This window comes from Schistocerca gregaria, chromosome 1 (genome assembly GCF_023897955.1).
Source record: "Schistocerca gregaria isolate iqSchGreg1 chromosome 1, iqSchGreg1.2, whole genome shotgun sequence".
NCBI lineage: Eukaryota > Metazoa > Arthropoda > Insecta > Orthoptera > Acrididae > Schistocerca > Schistocerca gregaria.
The window spans coordinates 859,254,126-859,275,015 of NC_064920.1; the positions used below are offsets into that span (position 1 = coordinate 859,254,126).

A 20,890-nucleotide genomic window follows, 5' to 3' on the forward strand; every position below is an offset into this window, starting at 1 on the left:
AAATATATGATCACACTTGTAAGAAACATTCAATTGTGCTCTTAGGATCCTGCGTAAGCGTGCCCTCAGGGGCGGGGGGTTGCACAGCAAAAAAATTTTGATGACCAGTATGATATTTGAAAGTGCAACTTTCTTGTAGTTACATTGTAGGCATATTATTTTAAACCATTAACTTTTCCTGTTTGTGTTGGCTGACTACAAATGTGTCCTATGCTCTGAATACCTGTTATCATTGACTGGCAAGATCACGTGACATTACCTATGATTGGCTGCCAAAAGCATTCCCAATTTCAGTACTGTGGAAGTTATTGTACTGGATTTGTGGAATTTGTGTTTGTACTTCCATAACACAAAACTGTGCAGTGTAAACATTGCTGCACATCAAAGCTCCTTCTAAAAAACATTGTTTTTTGTTATGGGTTTTGTTTCCTAAAGTCCTGGGAAGTTTTATGCCAGTGTATGAAACCTTCATCATTCAAAGGACTGATAAATTTTACAGCTCCAAGGGAAAAGTATATTGTCATTTAACATGGAAAAAATTTACTTCCACCAGGGGCACAGTGTTTCTTCACCTTGAAAAAAGTGTATTTTTACGCAGAACATCTGGGAATATTTTTTCTCGTCCATGTGTACACCCTGTAATAAATTGTCTATGAAACTCTCCCTTTATCAGTAGCTCTTTGAGACTGTAATTTGCTGACATGGAGCTCTTATTTACAAAAATTTTTATTCTGCACTGTTCAAATATGATGCAGTTACTTGAATTTTCTTTAAACAATTTTATTTAACTTACGGTATTTTGGCATTTTTAAATGTAGCTTGTATCATGCTTATTTCCACTAATATAATTTGTTAAACTGTTGTTTTGCCTTGGTCATTTTTGTTGAACATCATTTTATGCATGTGAAGATCATACAGGTGGTTCATATTGTAGGTTTTTGGGAAGTGGCAGAATCCTTTTAAATGGTTGGATGATCTGGAACACTGACCAGAGAGAGATAACATAAAATCACTATGTAAATGTGCAAAAAGCTATTTATTTCAGAAAACTTTATCTTTTGTATTTTCATTTAATGTAATAGAAAATTAATGTCTTTCAGAAGAGGCACAGAAAACACTGGAAGAGTCAATGGCAATGGATATAGAGGATCGCCATGAACTTGCTATGGAAATATACAGTTCCCGTAGAAGTGGAGGAACTAGCATGGCTGTGGGAAGCTGTGGGACATTATCCAAAAGAAATACCCTTGGAAGAAAATCAGTTCACCAGCCACCTGGACCACCTATGTTGGGTAAATCACCACCGAGGCCCTTGCCATCATCAGTTACGTACCACAGTGACGAAGAGAGTCTTAAAGGTTATGATGAAAATCCTGATGACAGCAGTGTCACTGAGAAACCATCAGAAATAAGCTCCACAGATTCACAGGTATCACATTTCTTCTATTGATTTGTTTGTTATTTATTTGTTAATGTAGTATAGGAGTGAAAATTGTAAAATTATAAGGAGGCAGAATGGCTGACTTCTACTTACCTGCAAGTGGAAAAATTCCAAGTTCTGCTCACAAACCCCTATAAAGTTAGAAGAAAACTATACTTATATTTTGGAAATGTTAGTTTTTTCATTACTGATTTGCTAGATTGAGAGGGAGTCACCTGCCATGAAGTGTAAGGTTAGAAAAATTTGGAGGAAAAGGCATACAAGTAAGAAGGATGTCAAGTGTAGTACACTGATAAGCTATGTGCCACCTCAGTTCTGAGGTTACAGGACAGAGTGAGAAGTAAATGTGGATTAGAAGGATAAAAATGAGAAGTAGAGTGAATAGGACAGCTAAGAACTAGGAAAGTGAAAAAGGAGATCAGGGATAACCAAAAAGAGGTGAAGGATTGGGGAAAATGAATATTAAAACAAATAATTCAGTTAGTAATGAAATGCTTCTGGTGTGTGTGTGTGTGTGTGTGTGTGTGTGTGTGTGTGTGTGTGTGTTTGTGGTCAAAGGATAACTCAGGAGAGTGGTAAGTTTTCTTTCTTTCGTGACTTTTGGCAACATCAATGGCTGGTGTTATGAAAAATTCATCCTCAAAACCTCAGCTAAAGATCAGAGACAAAAGTTAACAGAAAATTCATCAACAAGTGGTCATGAAAGACTCAATTTTGTATAATTTGTCTTATTTCAAGTAGTCTGTTAGTATTTCCTCTCTCTCTCTCTCTCTCTCTCTCTCTCTCTCTCTCTCTCTCACACACACACACACACACACACACACACACACACACACACACACACACACACACACACACATTTTTATTTTTCCCCATCTCCATACCCTAGTTCTTAATTTCACTATTCATTCTACTTTAGATTTTGTTTCACGTTAATCCATTTTTACTTTCAATCTGTCCTCCTATCATACCTAGACTGAAGCCAACAGAGCACTTACCAGTTTATTACCTTTGACCTATACTTTCTCTTACACCTCTCCATTCATATAATCTCTCCCTCACTCTCACAGCAGATAGGTCTCTTTCAACTTCAGGCCTTAGTGACATGTCTTCCTTTCCAGTCTTCATCCACATCTGTCTTTTCTACCTGTGGAAGCAACAAACAGTTCCAAAAAGTAGGTATGGGTTTTTTCTTTCTTTAAATGTGTCTATCAACAGTTTTTGAAATATCACCTCCCGAAGGTAAATAACTGAGTTACTCTCTCCTCATAATGTTATGGAAAATATAATAGTGCAGTAACAAAGTATGAAATTTATGAATACATTTTTTTTTATTATGTTAGGAAGAACTCTGCTAACAGCTGATAAGATTGTTGTTTATTAAAACACAGACGGTTGTGTGGCTTAAAACCGCATCATCAGATGCAACAGCATTAAAAAATCATAGGCTTACCCTGTGCTCCTAGACAAAATTTGCTATTCACAGAATGTCTTCAATTCTATGATGAGTGAAAGGTAAAGAAGATGTGCTCCATTCTTTAAAATTTGCCTGCATCGTGATGGCAGGGTAGATTGGTGCAGGGCAAATCAAAAGTGGCTTTAAGCTGCAAAACCAGTAGTGTTTTAATAAACAACCATTTTACCAGCTGTCAGTAGAGTTCTTTCTAACATTGTGCCTTTCAACAGCTGTGGTTGCCCAAAATATAAATAGTTTGTGGCAATTCTGTAAGCATTAAAATCATATTAATGAATTGTATTTGTAGGAATATTTTAATTGTGGATGGCTACAATCAGATATTAGCTGTAGCATAAACATAATGTTATGTGTTTCATTCACAATTTTAGGGAATCAGGAACGCCAAGCACCAACCTGTAACTGATTGATGCATGGCACAAAGAAACACAAACAGCATAGATTGTGTTTCTATGCCCCAAAAATCAGTCAGCTGCAGGTGAGGGGTTGCCTTTCCTCACTTAGTTTACTGTTTATATCCAGAAACTTCCTTTATTGTAATCTGTAAAACAGATTTTTTTCACCAAGTAATGTGTTAATGACAGACTGTGGATCATTTGTTCAATATGTTCACAGCTTTTGTCTTGTATGTAGTAACATCTTTTATAACTTCCTTCCATTTTGCAGGGATCGGAGAGTGAAAATGAGAGTGAGCGATCAGATCCTCATTCATTTGTAAATCACTATGCAAATGTCAATGACTCTCTAAGCCAGTCATGGAAGCGCCAGAAACCTGTTCGGAATTATTCCAGTTATACAGATTCAGAACCAGAAGGAAGTGCTGTGATGAGCCTAAATGGTGGACAAATAATCATGAATAATATGGCAAGATCCCGAGCACCACTTCCAGGGTTCTCTTCTTTCGTATGACTAAGTGCCTTTATTGTCTTCTGAAACTGAAGTAGGAAGGAATTAACAGTTGTACTGCGATGCAGTGTATAGTAGCAGTCTAAGTCAGTGCTCGGCAAACAGACAGCAAATTTTAATTTGTACAGGCTGTAAGATATCTGTCGTGACATACAAACTGTACATATGTATAGAAACTTGTCTGTTTCTTCTCATACAGAAATCAATGGCATTATAAGTTTACAGGTGTTTGCCTAGCCATTTACATGTGCCACGAAACTGAAACCAAAGGATTTTTGTGTTCATCATTCACAATACAACCACAGAATTGTGTGGTATCTTTTTGTATTTAATATCGAGAGTGCTCCCTCATTCCTTTATAAATCACTAGGTGAATATGATGTGTTGAATGATTGAGCCATTATTTTCATTTATTTATTAACATTCACATCAGTAGGTGAAAAGATTAAAACATCATTGTTAATTTTATTGAGTTCTGTTGCATAGCCTAAGTACTGCCTTTCATGTGCATTCTCATGCCACTATTTTAACAGATCTTTGCAACTATTTTTCACTCTGTATTTAAACTGAAGTGTTGACTTACGATTGTGTTGTGCTTGAGTGAGTTAAGAAGCAACAAATGTGATGTCTGGTTTGTGAATATTTATTTCAAATTGAAATGTGTGCCAGAATGAGTGTTGTACAGTTGATAGTAGCAGTGTTGACAATGCTGTCAAGAATAATTTTATATGGATCTTATTCTTGAACAGTGTTTAGCTCCAAGAAAGACATTTATATGAATAACGTGAATGTTTGCTGTTAAAAACAAAATGTTTTGTGAAAAAGAAGTGTGTTTCCTACAGAGATTCACATTGGGACCAATTAAGAACAAGATAAACAGAGAATAACGGTTTACTAAGACATTTTTGTCCCAGTGACAGTGCATTTGATTTATGATAAAGAACTAGTGCTAAGCAAATCTGTGATATCATTTTACAAATTTTTATTATTGTAATTATTATTATTGTTACTGTACATTTCCTGCACAAAACTGAGTGATTATACTGAATCTTTTAAATAATTTGCTGTTATATTACTAACTGTGCACAAAAGAATTCAGCTGATGTAAAAATTGGTATAGCACTGTATTTCCAAGAATGTTATTTGCTCAGAACTGGATGTGTGTAAATTCTGTAAAGTTTTATGATAGTTCTTGACATTGAATTTTTTCATTGTTAGTACATCTTAGAGCAAAACAAGTAAAAAAATGGACAAGTTTAAGTGTTTCTGCCAGTTACAGGCAGACCTATTGTGTACTGCTGAGAGATAAGACTTAACCTTTTTCATTCAGATTATATAATTTTGTAAAACCAATGAATCTGTCACATCTGTATAGTGTCATTACTATAGCATCAGCCTTTTACGTTGAACTTTGATTAATTTAATAACAAATTTGAAGAGTGACCAAAGAATTATTAGAACTGGCCCATGAAGAACTGAATGGAGTAGTATCATGTTCTTTGCCATCATGACTGAAGATAATATGAGCTGTTAAACTATCAGAAATAAAATTTGAAGAACTTTAGTTTTTGATGCCAGTTCATAGAACACCGCGTACCACCCGCTTCCTGTCTCCTGTTAACTGCTATAACATTAGAACTTATGATAGTGACATTTAGATTACATAGAGAGAATGGTCTGACAAAACATAAGTATTAGTAACACTGCATCGTGTTAAAGTACACATTTTCATCGGAGACAATTTCTGCCAAAAAGAAGACAAATGGTGAGTGTTTCCACCTCTTTGTGCTCAAAATGTGTTAGTGTTATATTTATGAAACAAATGCTATCTGCTTTCTTAACATTACTGTACTGCAACGTATTTTGTCATGTGCATAAGCACTACCGTATTTACTCGAATCTAAGCTGCACTTTTTTTCCGGTTTTTGTAATCCAAAAAACCGCCTGCGGCTTAGAATCGAGTGCAAAGCAAGCGGAAGTTCTGAAAAGTGTTGGTGGGTACTGCCACAACTAACTTCTGCCATCGAATATATGTAGCACTACACAGGCATGCTTTGTAGGCACAAAGATAAATACTGGCACCAAATCCTCTGCGTCAGTAAATAAATTAAGAAAAAGGTGGAAGACGAACTTTTTTCTCTGCCCCGAGTTTCGACCACTGCATTTTCATACATTATGCATCGAAGTAAATACAAATTCCGTATTGTTCATCTTCGAATGTAGCAGCATTTCAATGTACTATGAAAATCCGATGGTGACTGGCAAGACTGTTTGGGATGTTTGTCAATATGGCCAACTCTACATTCTGAATTTTTTCCTACCTGTGAGAAGAGATGGTTGCTAATAGGAACTTTTATGAATTGTGAATCACATGTAGTATGAATATACATATCATGTCATGTTTATATTCGTATTATTCTTATGCCTAATAGTGATACAGTCAGAAATGAAGCACAGCAATTGACTAGATTTTTAAATCTAAGATGACTCTAATTTCTGTGCTGAATGTAATGTACTAAAGAGGTGCCTGCAAAGATTTTCAACTGGAGAAAAATTTTCGCTAAACTCTCGTTCAGAACATCTTCTGTCATACGCAGTCTATTATTTGGTTCTTGTTGATCATTATCAAAGAAAACAGCAGTGTAAGTAACAACAAATAGCAGTCTCTTGCCATTGTTTCACTAATGAAACGATTCCTCTCTTTTTTTATTTTATTTTATTTTATATATATAATTTATTTAAATTGTAAGGGTCGGTAGCACGCACAAAAGCAAGCCATGCCGCGAGCGGCACTATCAGGTTGCGACAAACAATGCATGACACAGTACAGTAATGCATTTTCAGCTTAGAGTGACATAAACACCTACAACAAAGAAAACGGCGCTTATCAGATCAAAGAAAAATAAGCAATCAATTCTAACCAGATGAAGCACGTGAAAAAGGAAGGGTACCCGTATAAATACGGACAGAGCGCCTGACGCATAGCAATGGCTACCTGGTAAAGCTTAACTGCTAAGCTTACGACTCGAACCAAACTACTGTAGCTGTATCGTTATTCATTCAACCTAAATTGTGTCTTATATTACAATGGACCAACTTTGTTTCGATTTGGAGATGCGGCCTAAAACATTTCTCTCCCCTTGAATTTTGAGTCTCAAATTTCAGGTGCGGCTTAGATTCGGGAAATTTTTTTTTTCTTTCATTTCGAGTCTCATTTTTCAGGTGCAGCTTAGATTCGAGTAAATACGGTATATCCTGTTGTTCTCTTGTAACTCTGCTGTGAGCCGTAGACAAAGGGGCAAAGTCTACATGAAAATTATTTTTGTGCTTTTTATTCTGATTGTGCAAATCACAGTTAAGCTGAAATAGATTTCTAACCATTATAAAAAAACTATTAAACATTTAATATGCTGGGAGGGAAAAAAACATCTGTAGGTTTACTTTAGGTACACTGCCTCAGAAGGTAATTCCATAAGTCAATAGGGAGTGAAAATATAAAGGTCATTCAGTAATTAAACAGACAAATAGCTTTACAGCAAAAATCGTTAATTAAATCACTACATTTTCCATTTATTTTTCTACATGTAATTCCCAACACCTTCTTTGATGTTGCCTCGCCTTTTTATGACTCATATCTCCTTCGTGAAGAATTCTGTGCTTTTATCTTGAAGTTAGTTTTGTACTTTCATTCTTTACCTCTTCACTGCCATTGAACTTTGTCATGTAAAGATTCTTTGATCAGACCAGGCAATAAATCTGAAGGGGCAAACTCAAGGTTGTAAGGAGGATATGGTAGGATCCACTAACCCATTTTGCCAATAGTTTCTAGTGTCAGTTGTGCCATAGAGCTCAAGTGTTGTCTCAAACAAGCAGCACACCTTTTCTCCTCCAAAAATCACAGAAAATTGGTCCATGAACACTCCAGTACTTGATTAACATGATTTTATCAGCCTGCAGTTGCATTTTGAACTTTTGTGGACAGGTGATTCAGTATGTTCCTACCATATGCTCCCACACTTGGAGTCCAGCTCAAAATGATGATCCAGATTTCATAACAGATTAAAATAGTGTGCAAAAATGCATAACTTCTCTAATGAAATGGTTTTTGAGCTTGGTACTAATGCAAAACCTCTGTTCTTTGTGATGAACTGTAAGCTGTCTGATAACTCACCTTGACATGTTGTAACAGTAGTTCAATTTGTTTTGAGTGAGGGAGTGAGTCATGCTAAAACTTACATGCCTTACTTCCGCAATTTTTTCAGCTGTAAGTTGTCAGACTTCTTGGAGAAGTTAATCAGTACAAGCTTGCAGTCCCAAGCTCCACACAGCTACATGACACACAGGGAAGTACTTTTAGGTTTCAATTTTGTGGCCACTTTAAACATTTTCCAACCTCATGTTGAAAGCTCAAATTTTACAAAATTGTAACCACTTTTAACATTTTCCAATTTCACGTTGAAAGCTCAAATCTTTATACAACTACTGGCACATCGTTTATCTGAGAGTATATTTCTGACAACTGTACACTGTTCTTCAGAAGTGTCTTCTTTGAGTGAACATATCATCACAGCAAAGACATTAAATGTTGTAAATACATAATTATTAAACAGACAAACACATGTAGGAAATCAGTGCATAATGCATAGAATTCAAACTTTTGTAAGTGCAACCTTGCAAAACATGTTAGTCATTTGTTCGAACAACCCTTCTCTGTAAATTAGCCAAAAATGAAAGGTATGTCTGAAAACAGAACATGCTGAACTGAACTACTTCATTGGTTTATCTATGTGTTAACTCCATTTCAATTTGTTTAACAACTGATCCTCACCGAATTTACACTCATGCTTTCATTTAACTATGACCATTAATGTCTACTTATGACACTTGAAGATTGTGCTTGTTTTAAAGTGTGTAACAAATTTCTCAAAAAACATTTTGCACCAGCTGCATGTCTACTAACATCTGTGGGCTTAAGTTCATTTGTGTGTGTGTGTGTGTGTGTGTGTGTGTGGCGGAGGATGAAGTAATAAGCATTATGAAGCTAATAAAATAACTTTACTGTGAAATAAACATAAAACAGTTATCAAATAAAGGCAGTTTTTTCAAAGTGCACATCTTTGAAATAAAAAACCCCTGCTTGGTAATATTCAGTACAGTACAGTACAGTACTTGGTCAGCTTATTGAGTTAACGAATAATCACGGCTGATGGTATATGGACACCTGACCAGAAACATAGACACTGTAATGTGTTTGCCTTAGTCACCACTGTACTTGTTTACTGTAACATCACCGGCCAGAGTGGCCGAGCGGTTCTAGGCGGTTCAGTCCGGAACTGCATGACTGCTACAGTCGCAGGTTCGAATCCTGCGTTGGGCATGGATGTGTGTGATGTCCTTAGGTTAGTTAGGTTTAAGTAGTTCTAAGTTCTAGGGGACTGATGACCTCAGATGTTAAGTCCCATAGCGCTCAGAGTCATTTGAACCAACTGCAACATCATCGTGTTTCCAATGATGGGCAATTGCAATAATATCATTGTTGAGGTATAGCACGTTGCTGTGCCTTGTGCATTGTAATATGTTTGGATGTGGTCAAGTCTGTCACTTTCCTCAATAGATCCATCCTGAAGTCATCGAGTGTGGAGGATGTTCCTTCCAACAGTTCTTGGCAACTTTCAACTGGTCCCAATCATAGTGTGTCATTTCATTCATTGATTTGTGTCCCCTTGTGGCAGCTGAGTGGGAAAGGTATGCTGATGTAGTATCACCTTGATAGAAAAACCCATTATTGAAATAATTGATTTCAGATCTGCACAATTGGTTAAAGAATTGTGGTTGATACTTAGAGCCCGTATTATCCTCAATAAGGATGAGAAGCATCTGAAACTTGTTCATGATCCTGCCTCATAACATGACTGACCCACCCCTCTCCTGCACAGATACCTGTTCAACACTGTACTCACTGCTGAAGAGTACCAGACACTACTGATTCAAATTCAGTTCCTTGTGTTCCCTTTGCTACTTCCTGTGCAGATAGTATTGGTGGAGTTTTTACTGCTTGTAATGGACACCCTGTGGCAACAGCTGAGTAATCTGGGTAAACATAGTTGTCATTGTCTCCTCATCCTGTCTCCCAGTTGCCTCCAGGCAACCTCTACAAGGATATCTTCAATATTTTATGTCTTTTTATATTGGTTGAGTGTTCAAATGAATTAGATGTGGTGCATGTCAATTCAGGGACAGTTGACCTGTGTTGACTATCCTCCTTGCAATAATGTGACACATGGTGTCCTATTACTAACTACACATACATTCTGGTACCCCCCCCCCCTTCCCCCTGTCCCTTTGCACCAGCCTCCATTTGCTCCATTTGCTCTGTGCCTGTTAAGCTTGTGCCCAGAACCAGCTAGTTACAACACAATGTTTCTCTTCCACATTTCGATAAAAGAATAATTCAAATGATTTATGGAACATGTAACTAACTAGCCATAACTGGAGCACCCCTTGGAGTGGATGCATGTCAGTTTTGGTTTAAATAACTTAGTAATTTGATCCCAAATTTGTCTAATACTCTTTCTGTTCCCTCATGCATCCCACTCCTTAAAGTAGCATGATCCAAGTATAATTCAAATGATTTATGGAACATGTAACTAACTAGCCATAACTGGAGCACCCCTTGGAGTGGATGCATGTCAGTTTTGGTTTAAATAACTTAGTAATTTGATACCAAATTTGTTTAATACTCTTTCTGTTCCCTCAAGCATCCCACTCCTTAAAGTAGCATGATCCATGATGTCATGTACAAACACCATAACGCATGCTATCCAACATTTCATTTGTCATTCACATCATGTGAGATGACATATCATTTAAGTTTAGGATGCGTGCATCCCCACTTTGGCATACTTCCTATTACTGATGCACACCTATTCTTAGGTGCTTCGTATTGTAGATGCACCCCACACTTTAGAAGCACATAAATTTGTGTATTTGTTCTTACACCTCTCGCCATACATGCAGCAGGGGTGGGCTTGTGGGGAAAATTGGCCCCCTTGGGGAAGGGGAACCAACTCTCCACCACCAAGAAATCAAAGAATTGTTTTAGTATCCTTTAATGTCACTCTCCATTAATTGGGATGTAATTATTTTACTTGTAATTAATATGGAAAGCAATTCTGGGTTGTGAATTATTTTTATATTAAAATGGAAAGCAGTGGTGGCAATGTTAAAAGAAACTGGGGCCTCTTTTGTTAAATGACTGACTTAATTCAGAACTTTTACAAAAGTTAATGCAATTTTTTCTGAAAGTAGCAATGATCCACAGTTTTGGCCTGGAAAGAGCAAATCTTGTAAAATTTTTTACTGGCCGTGAATTTAAATATGTTCCCTTGTAGAAATTAGTATTAAACTGATTATCAAACTACTTAATATTGAAACGATTGCAGGTGTATTGTATTTCACAAACAAAAGACTATGGCGCATGAAATGGCACACACAAACTATATTAACCAAAAGAAATGCTTCCATATTTAAGAAAACAAGCAGAATCATGAATCAGTAAACGAAGGACAGGTTTATAAATGAAATATGGTTAAGCTTTAACAGTACATTTTAAAGAAATAAGAGTCAACTTACACTATTCCAAACAGCCTAGAATTTAAAATTAAAGTTCCTCTACATGAAACACGCGATAATCAAACAGGCGCACTTGGTATTCTGGTATTTAATAACAGTTCCATTTGCAAATAATTAAGTAACAGTCTCAAGAAAGATTTCCTATGACCATTTCATTGGGTTGCCAGAATGAATTGCGTAACATGAATCAAGATAATGGGGAGAGACAGGCATAATGGCAAGAAAGGAAAGAGAAACAGAGTGTGCTGCACTTGTTTCACGAATATTTATACTAATTATGCTTTATGATCATTGCATAATTATCATTATATTATCGAGTAGTGTCTGGAATTGTTACATTACTTAGGGTAAATTTCACGTAAAAGTTGAGGACATTATAAAATTCCCTCTAAATGTTGAGATCACACTGTGTTGACTGTTGGAAGTCAACATTTAACTAACGTCACTACATTTGTTGTTTTCATAGTTCATGGTCATAAGTTCACAGTTTTACATGTTGCATGGGTAGCTCTTCTTTCAATACAGAAAAAGGGCAATTATTTGAGTACATTTACATTTGCACATTATTAAATGCACAAACAAAGTTGACATTCTGCGCACTGGCTGATGGCAGTGGCTGTAAGTTGGAAATGCCTTTGTAGTCGCCACCATCAGCCACCGTGCCGAGTGCCAACTTTGTTTGTGCATACAATATTGTTGTCCTTATTTGATTGAGGGCCGTATCCTAACTCGTATCCTGACTGTAATTGTTCTTCCACCTATTCAGGTGTGCTCCCAAGGAAAACGGTAAAAAACCGAGGGATGGATGTAAAGTCCTCAGTCTGTTTCTTCATTGTAAATTATTTGAATATTTGGAGAGCAAATTGTTTAATATTTTAAATGTTACAAGGCAGTACAAATATTGCAGAAATTTACAGGCACTTTGTCTTGTCATGTTGAATCACATTAAATTCTGAAGTCCATAAAATGTTCATGATAACACATGTCAAACGGGATTATTACATAAAATGTTCAGTTTTTAAACAATTCTTTCATGTAAGAGCATGTTATTATACAGTTTTTTTTTTCATTTAAAGGTATTATTATGTGAGCTTGTCATAAACATTCTTTCTTACCAATCAAAACTCGAAGTCTTTACAAAAGTTCGATTAAGAATTTTTCACAGTCTTCACCGTCGAATACAATTTCTAGATGCAATGAGAGATCTTGTGATGGATTGCAGGAACAACGGTTCTTGCTGGTAGAGGGTAGTTGATGTCAGGACTCTCAGGTGTGAACAGGAATGTGGGAAGATATGCCAGGACTTCCAGGTTACTGGCTACAGGTGGCTAGGTCTTGCTCTTCTGCAAGCATCTTGGGTGTGGGATACGCGGAATACAATTGATTAAGCATTAATGTACAAGCATGCAATTACGTGGTTTGGCAGAAAGAGGTTGTATTAGTACATATATTATCCTATGGATGCATATGATTGTATATTCTATTGTATATAATGATTGTAAATACTATTCGTGGTGATAGTTTACAGTTCATTCTGCCCATTTATTTCTTTTGTCTGCTCTTTATTGCCTCAGTGAAGTTTTGCTATTGTACTGCTGTCCACATTGTCGTTTCTTTCTGACTGCATCCTGATTGTTATTTGTTTCAAGTGAGTATTGCACTTTATTCATTGGTACATTATGCATCCACTATTTGCACTAAAACAGCGTTCTTAGTTTAGTGGCGACAAGCCTCTATATTTTGAAATGCTCTGAGTACTGGGCAATCACGTGGCTTACATTTCCACCATAACAATTCAGAGATTTGTGTGGAACATTGTCGAGGTGCGGTTTACGTTGCACGCTGTGTACTCTCAATTCGTAGCACTGCAAGTTTCCTAGAATGGCTACTTGTGCTTTACCTAAGAGTTTCTACACAGGATGCTGCACCTGCACACGTGATTGAACACTTCACTTAAGGTTATAATGCACTTTGCAACATATAGCTAGAGTAACGAATGATGGCAGTCAAGTTTAGAGTTGTTCTGCGCACCTATGTCATGCATTCTCCGTCAGACAATGAGTGTTCAGTAGTGTTCAAAGTGCTCTGCTCTGAATGCCTTAGGTAATGTGAGCATTAAACTTGATAATAGAGAAGTGTCTAGTGAATTGCGTGTTGCCACTGCTGGTGGTGGTAGTAAGCGATACATTCCGCATAAACAAGGGAGAGAGATAATTTGCAGGATATATGCTTCCTTCAAGTGGAAAGCACGCGCATGCGCGTACCGCAACTGTCACTCGGAATTGTTAACAATGCAGTCCTCATCCATGCCTTGACAAGCGCCAACCGCCATCATTCGTGGATCGGACTATAGTACATTCACTGTTCTCACAGACGAGCTCCATTGCACAGTTTCGTTTATTTGCACACAAAGTTCATGTACTACAGCTTCTCTGAAAGTCTTTAATAGCACTGACTTTGGCATTCGTTTTGTTACTCCTTTGCAGTTACATACAGTCTTTTGAGTCAAATTATGCTAATATTGAAGCTATGCATTTCATCTAACGTCATTGGATACGACGTCACTTTACACCACTTATTTGATATTTACATTGGAAACTGGCTGTACATGAACATTAATTATATCAGTTTTTGCAATATCTTTGAACATTCGTGATACAAATTGTGTCTGACCATTATTTCATGTGTCGTGGGGCCATGCTTTACAAACATGTGTCTTGTTCGTATATGGCACCTAGTTAATTGCTTTATTCAGAGGAAAACCCAGGTCAAAGGGCATTCCCAATCTTGTACCATACTGATTAAAAAAACTGTAAAATCCCAAAACTAATGTTAAAGGTCATCAGTAAGTACCCAAATGAGCAAATAGTTTAATTGCAAGGTAGATTACATGAGCCCCTTTCCTGCTGGCTGAAGCATTGACACAGGACATCATCCTACAGAAAATATGTCATTTAGCATTTATGTACATGAGTACAAACACTACTATTCAAAACTTTTATCTGGGGCTCTTGAGACATGTACTTCTGATGTGAATAGTGCTTAGTTATTTACAACTAATCACATATTTTGGAGCCAAAGTATACATGAATACCTACTAATTCTGTTTTGAAAACTATACTACTACTTACAGTTTATTACAGGAGATGTCTTTATAAGACAGGTTTTGGCTTTACAAGTAAAATGGAGTTTTGATTAACTCATTTTTTAGTGTCCTTTAAATGCATTTCAGCTTATCTTTACAATATCCATGTAATTGCTTTGAGACTTTTCTTCTCACAATTAATTCTACTATGTACAAGAAAGTAGAAATATTTACACAGATATATAAAATACAAATCTTACGTTTATGAAATAAATTTCTTGAGCTCTTTATGTGGGTATAAACTCCTAATATTATTTGATAGGATGTTTCTACTATTCCCCATTCCAGCTTTTTTTTTAATTTCTGTGTTTATGACTTCTCTTTTGATCTAGGGAATCGAGAAAAGGGGGGGGGGGGGTGACAATATGTTTTATGAGGCTTAACTTGCATGTGATATACGTTACCTTTTATTATACCTGGTTTTTCTGCAAAGGCTTGCAGATATCTACACAAGAGATTGCGTAGCTCACTTCTCTGCTGCCCACTTAAGTAATCTGATTCTAAAATCTTGCCTGATAATATTGCTTGGCGACCTTACTTGTTGTTGTCAACATTTGCACACTACCAACTGTCAGTGGAGGTTCAATACCTACAAACTTGATTTTCACTAACTGGCAGAATTTGCCAAGGCGAGCTTTGTTTTGAGCAAACCCAGAATCATATATTTTTTCCATAAACTGTAATATAGCATTGCCTGCAGAAAAGTTGATTTTTGTGTCCTTCTCTTGCGAAAATCCTGCACGAGTAATACAGTTCACTGACAAATTCTCAACCATCAGGTACTTGTATTAAAATGCTCCATTCCCTGTCAATATTTCCAACCGAGTCTGCCATCTAATATTCTTTGACTTGGTATTAATTGCATCAATAATTCTACAATTCTGGACTGGTAATGTGGGAGGTGTAGCCTTGTCATGTATTTGTTTAAACAAATCATGAGAAATAACGTTCACTGATGCACTTGTGTCAATTACTACTGTTGGTATTTTACCTACTTCAACTTCAAATGCAGCCTGTACCACTGTTATGTTTTCCCCTCTACAGGAATTTTCCTCAGAGAACAATTCACCATGTATATCAACACCATTATTATAACAGATCAGAGTGATCTGTTTTTGCGTATTGCTCCCTACCCTATACCCGACCACTATCTGAAGGCTCGATGTGATCGAATTTAGTTTGTTGGTGGGTGATTTGAAGGTTGCTTATTTTCAATAACTACAATTAGCCTCACGGGTTGGTTTTCTACCTACCAGTTCACAGTATTATTACTTTTATTCTGATTCCTTTGGTTTGGGTTGTTACTCTGAACTGTTTGTTGTTGCCCACTGTTTCGTGGTGCAGAATTCGACTGCCAATTGGCTTGTTCGTTGTTTGGTCATGTTTGTGGCATTATGTTGTTACCCTGATTATTCCTGTGGTTGTCATTCCAATAACCAGGATTATACCGTTTATATCTTCCTGTGCATGGTTACATATATAAATGATGGGGTGTGTTTCGGTTATTTCTGCTTCCATTACCGATACCACTACTGTTTTAGTTTCGGTTCTGGTTCCCATTATCACTGTTATTGTGGTAAGCATTACCTTACTATTAGCCTGCCCATTGTCGTGAGTCCACTGCTTTGTGTCATTGCGTAACAAGTCTGTGAAAACAAGAACAGACATGAACTGCTCAGTGTCATTTTCGGGACCATGCAATAGCTTTTTTCTTAAATGTAACGATATTTTTGCCTTTAAAACTCAAATAGCATCTTCTACTGATATGAGGTCATCCCAGTAACCTGTCTTACTGATGTACTTCTCGAAGTACGTGCATGGAGTACCTTGTTACTGTGATGAAAACACTCTCTCGAATTATTCATATGTTTCACATTTCTCTATAATTTGCCATGCCCACAGCACACCGCCTTGTACATATGAGGCAACAAATTACATTCTTTGGGTGTCTGTGCAGGATCTGGGCAGTATCCCTCAGAAGCTCATTATGAAAACAACAGGATGTTGACACCCTTTCTTATCTGGATTGTACGCCTGAAACTGACGATGCTCGAGCAAACTCTCTTGCAACAAGATGTTCGTCAAGCATTTTCCTCCCCTGTATCGCACTTTATAACTCTCATTCGTGTAAGTGTTGTACGGTGTTTCTATGTACAACACATTCTATTATGGGACGGTAAATGCAAATGCAGATTGTTGACGCACTCGCCAAGCTTCCGCCTGCATTATTGCGCGCAACTGACAACTCATTTTGCAATTTGCCTACATGTTCTTCCACGTCATGCTTCCGTTTTAGCATTTTACTTTGTTATAATTCTATTTTTACATCAATATTCTCCTTATGCTGAGATAACACATCAGCACTAGAATCCTAAGCGCATAGTTCACCTGTGAATCCTTTTGATGCGGCCAGTTCACGAAGTCGCTATTAATTCTGTCTTTTTGTGCTGTTAAGCACTCCATAACCTGTTTGTCATGCAGCCTTGTAACGAATTCTTCATTCCGCTGGTGACTTTGCAACACGATCTATTGTACAGTATTTTGCAATTCAAATTGCGTTTCTTTTAGTCCGCCCTTCTTCCTAGTTCAACTGCCTTACCGACTCTGGTAAGTCTTTACATGCAAGTTGTTAGTCATTAGTAACAGTTTCAGTCTTCGAACTAATTTTTCTTATTTCAGCAGACTGCTCTTCGGCTAGTCGCCGAAAATATGCACTTCACTTATCCTTCGAAACTAACATTCATCTGTTGTTTCTGTTGATTTGCAGATGGTTTAAAATTTTCATTCATTTTGTCGTGAATAAGTATACTGATTTGTACAGTCTGCTCTCGCGCAAGTTGTATGAAATTTTCCTTAATTTGCCCTGTTTCTTTTTTCGCAAGTTGTTCGAAATTTTCCTATGAAAGATCTGCTAGCCCCTTATACAATTCGGCAAAAGGTAACTCAATCTTGGCTTCTAATTCTGCCGGCATATCAGCATTGCTTACGACAGAACTTGCAGCATCTGATTCAGCGTCCGGAATTTGCCGATCGTCAGTATTTAATTCCGAATTGTATACATTATCCTCAACTGTCGACTTCTTTGCCATTTTCCCCATATCCATGAGTTATATAGACCAAAATCATTAACATAAAGAATACACTTTTCTATAAACATATATCCTACATCCAAATATCACTTTCAGATCTAGTAATTACCAACAATGCTAAACAATCTAACCACGCGTAGCCATTACGCGAGCCCACTAATAAATTTCGCTTGTGACCCATAAGATTCATACATAAATATCTAAAAGTCACACGAAATAATTTTATAAATTCACACTGGACAGGATTTCAGGCCCATCTGCTTTCTAACACAAAATACAAGATTTGGGCTTCAACTGTTTTTCCATACCTTATGTAATGCTTATACTGGAATTGCCCAAGTACGAAGGAATGGACATGAATGGATTCCGGTGATAAGGCAGGATGATTATTTTTCTTATCGCCTTATTGCTTTTATTATTCCTTTTCTTGGTTCACTGTCTTGATGTTTCTCAATTGCAGACATTAGCCGTGTGTTTCATAAATGGAACAGAAAATACATGTAATTATAAACATGAAATTGTAACAGTTATATACAAAATAAAATTTCATTAATTATTTATTCCTTCGCAGCAATTACGAAAACACACAAAATCATGAATCTGTAAAGGAAGGACAGGTTTATAAATGAAATATGGTTAAACTTAACCAGTATATTTTAAAGAAATAAAAATTAATTTACACTGTTCCACACACCCTAAAATTTTAAACAAAAGATCGTCTACATGAAACACGCAATAATAAAAAACTCATGCACTTGGTCTTCTGATATCTAATAACAGTTCCAGCTGCAAATAATTAAGTAACAGTCTAAGAAAGATCTCCTATAACTATTTCATCGTATCTGCAGAATTAATTGCATAATTGGAATCAAGCAATCCGAAAGAGGAAAGCACAATGGCAAAAAGAAAAGAGAACGATGGTCCTTGCTTCATGAATGTTTATACTGATTACACATTATAAGCTTTGTATAATTATTGATATGTACTGAAGAGCCAATCAGACTGGTATAGCTGCCTAATATCGCTTGGGCCCCCCGCGAGCACGCAGAAGTTCTGCCCGTGGCCACGTTGCATATTCATGTCTGGGGAGTTTGGTGACCAACGGAAGTGTTTCTGGAGTCACTCTGAAGCAATTCTGGAAGTTTGTGGTGTAGCTTTGTCCTGCTGGAACTGCCCAAGTCCGATGGAATGGACATGAATGGATGCAGGTGATAAGACGGGATGATTACATACGTGTCACCTGTCAGAGTCGTATCTAGACATGCCCAACACCATTACAGAGCCTCCACCAGTTGAACAGTCTCCTGCTGACATGGAGGTTCCATCGATTCATGAGGTTGTCTCCATACCTGTAAACGTCCAACCACACGATACAATTTGAAGCGAGACTAGTCCGACCAGGCAACATGTTTCTAGTCATCCACAGACCAATGTCAGTGCTGACGGGTCCTGGCGAGGCGTAAAGCTTTGCTTCGTGCAGTCGTCAAGGGCAGACGAGTGAGCCTTTGGCTCCGGAAGCCCATATCGACGATGTTGCGTTGAATGGTTCACACGCTGCCCAGCATTGAAATCTGCAGCAATTTGCGGAAAGGTTGCACTTCTGTCACTTTGATGATTCTCTTCGGTCGTCGTGGGGCTCAGTCTTGCAGGATCTTTCTCCTGCCGCAGCAATGTCGGAGATTTGATATTTTACCGGATTCCTGATATTCACAGTACACTCTTGAAATGGTCGTACGGGAAAATTCCTACTTCATCGCTACCTTGGAGATGCTGTGTCTCATTGCTCGTGCTATAACTCGACATTGAAACTCACTTAAATCTTGATAAACTACCATTGTAACAGCAGTAACTGATCTAACAACTGCGCCAGAGACTTGTTGTCTTATTTAGGCGTTGCCGACCGCGGCGCTGTTTACATATCTCTGTATTTGAATACGCATGCCTATACCAGTTTCCTTGGCACTTAAGTGTATTATCCAGAGATGTCTGGTATTGTCGCATTACGTTGGGTAAATTTCGTGTGAAAGTTCGGAACGTTATAACCCCCCTTGAGCAAAACCACCTGCAGAAATTTTTCATCCCGCACCAGAAAAAAACTTGTTCAGCTATTATGTGTATGCTCTTTAGCCACATGATATTACATATTGTTTAGTACGGCTGGCACATCTTCTAGATTCTGGGCACAGAATCAGGGGCTTTGTTAAAATTGCAAGATGAAGGTGTGTCAATACCTTTCAGTTAAGAGTGCTGTGCTGGGAAGTGGGGTTAACACCTAAAAAAAAGTGTGAATGTGTCAAGATGTTTTGATAAGTCGAAAAGCTAGTTCCCATCTTTTATGAGCAGATTGATGGCGTTGCTATGAGAAGCCCTCTCTCCCCACTGATAGCTAATTTATTCATGGAGGTCTTCGAGGACAAGGCGCTTGACTCAGCAAGTTTTAAACCAACGTTGTTCTGGAGGCACGTGGACGACACAGTTGTGGTACGGCCACACGAGATGGATGAATTACATCAATTTCTTGAGCATTTGAATTCTATCCATACTAGTATAAAATTTACTATGGAAATAGAAAAACACGGCTCCCTCTCCTACTTGGATGTTGTCGTTCGCCGTAAATATGATGGCACATTAGGACATACCGTATATCGAAAACCAACACACACAAATCTATATCTACATGCCAGTAGCTGCCATCACCCTTCACAGACCATAAGAGTCCTTAAGACCTTAGTGCACAGGGCGCACTGTATATCCGATAAAGATAATTTGCAAGAACTCACATACCTCAAGAGCGTTTTTAAAGCGAATGTGTTTTCTCCGCAACAAATTCGTAGAGTATACAATGTAAAACCTAGAATGCAGGCATATGATGGGGAAGAAGATAGTAATTCCTTCAGATCAAATGTATTGCCCTATGTGAGTGCTTTTTCCTCGAAGGACGTATTATTGAGAAACACTGTGTCAGTGATCTTCTGGCCACCCACGAAGATTGCAGCTTCACTCGGCTCGGCTCTGTAAAGGACGATTTATTGCTTCGTAAAGCTGGTGTGTATCAGATTCCTTGCGGAAATTGTGAGAAGTCATACATAGGTCAAACAACTCGCACCGTTCATGAGAGATGCGTGGAGCATCGAAGATACACACGCTTATCACAGCCAGGTAAGTCAGCTGTGGCCGAACATTGTATTGATCAGGGCATTCCA

The 20,890-nt window shown here is 37.6% G+C and overlaps 1 protein-coding gene across 7 annotated transcripts in view; it reads left to right on the forward strand.

Annotated features, from left to right (window-relative positions):
- The window catches only part of LOC126272780 (protein sidekick), a 614,097-nt gene extending 608,712 nt beyond the window's left edge, over positions 1 to 5,385 (forward strand). For all 7 annotated transcript variants that reach the window (XM_049975937.1, XM_049975981.1, XM_049975945.1 and 4 more), the window contains 2 exons: positions 1,101 to 1,429; positions 3,582 to 5,385. In XM_049975937.1, coding sequence (XP_049831894.1) covers positions 1,101 to 1,429; positions 3,582 to 3,824 — 572 coding nt within the window. In that variant the 3' untranslated portion in view covers positions 3,825 to 5,385. The remainder of the gene's footprint in view (positions 1 to 1,100; positions 1,430 to 3,581) is intronic.
- The last annotated feature ends 15,505 nt before the right edge of the window (positions 5,386 to 20,890 follow it).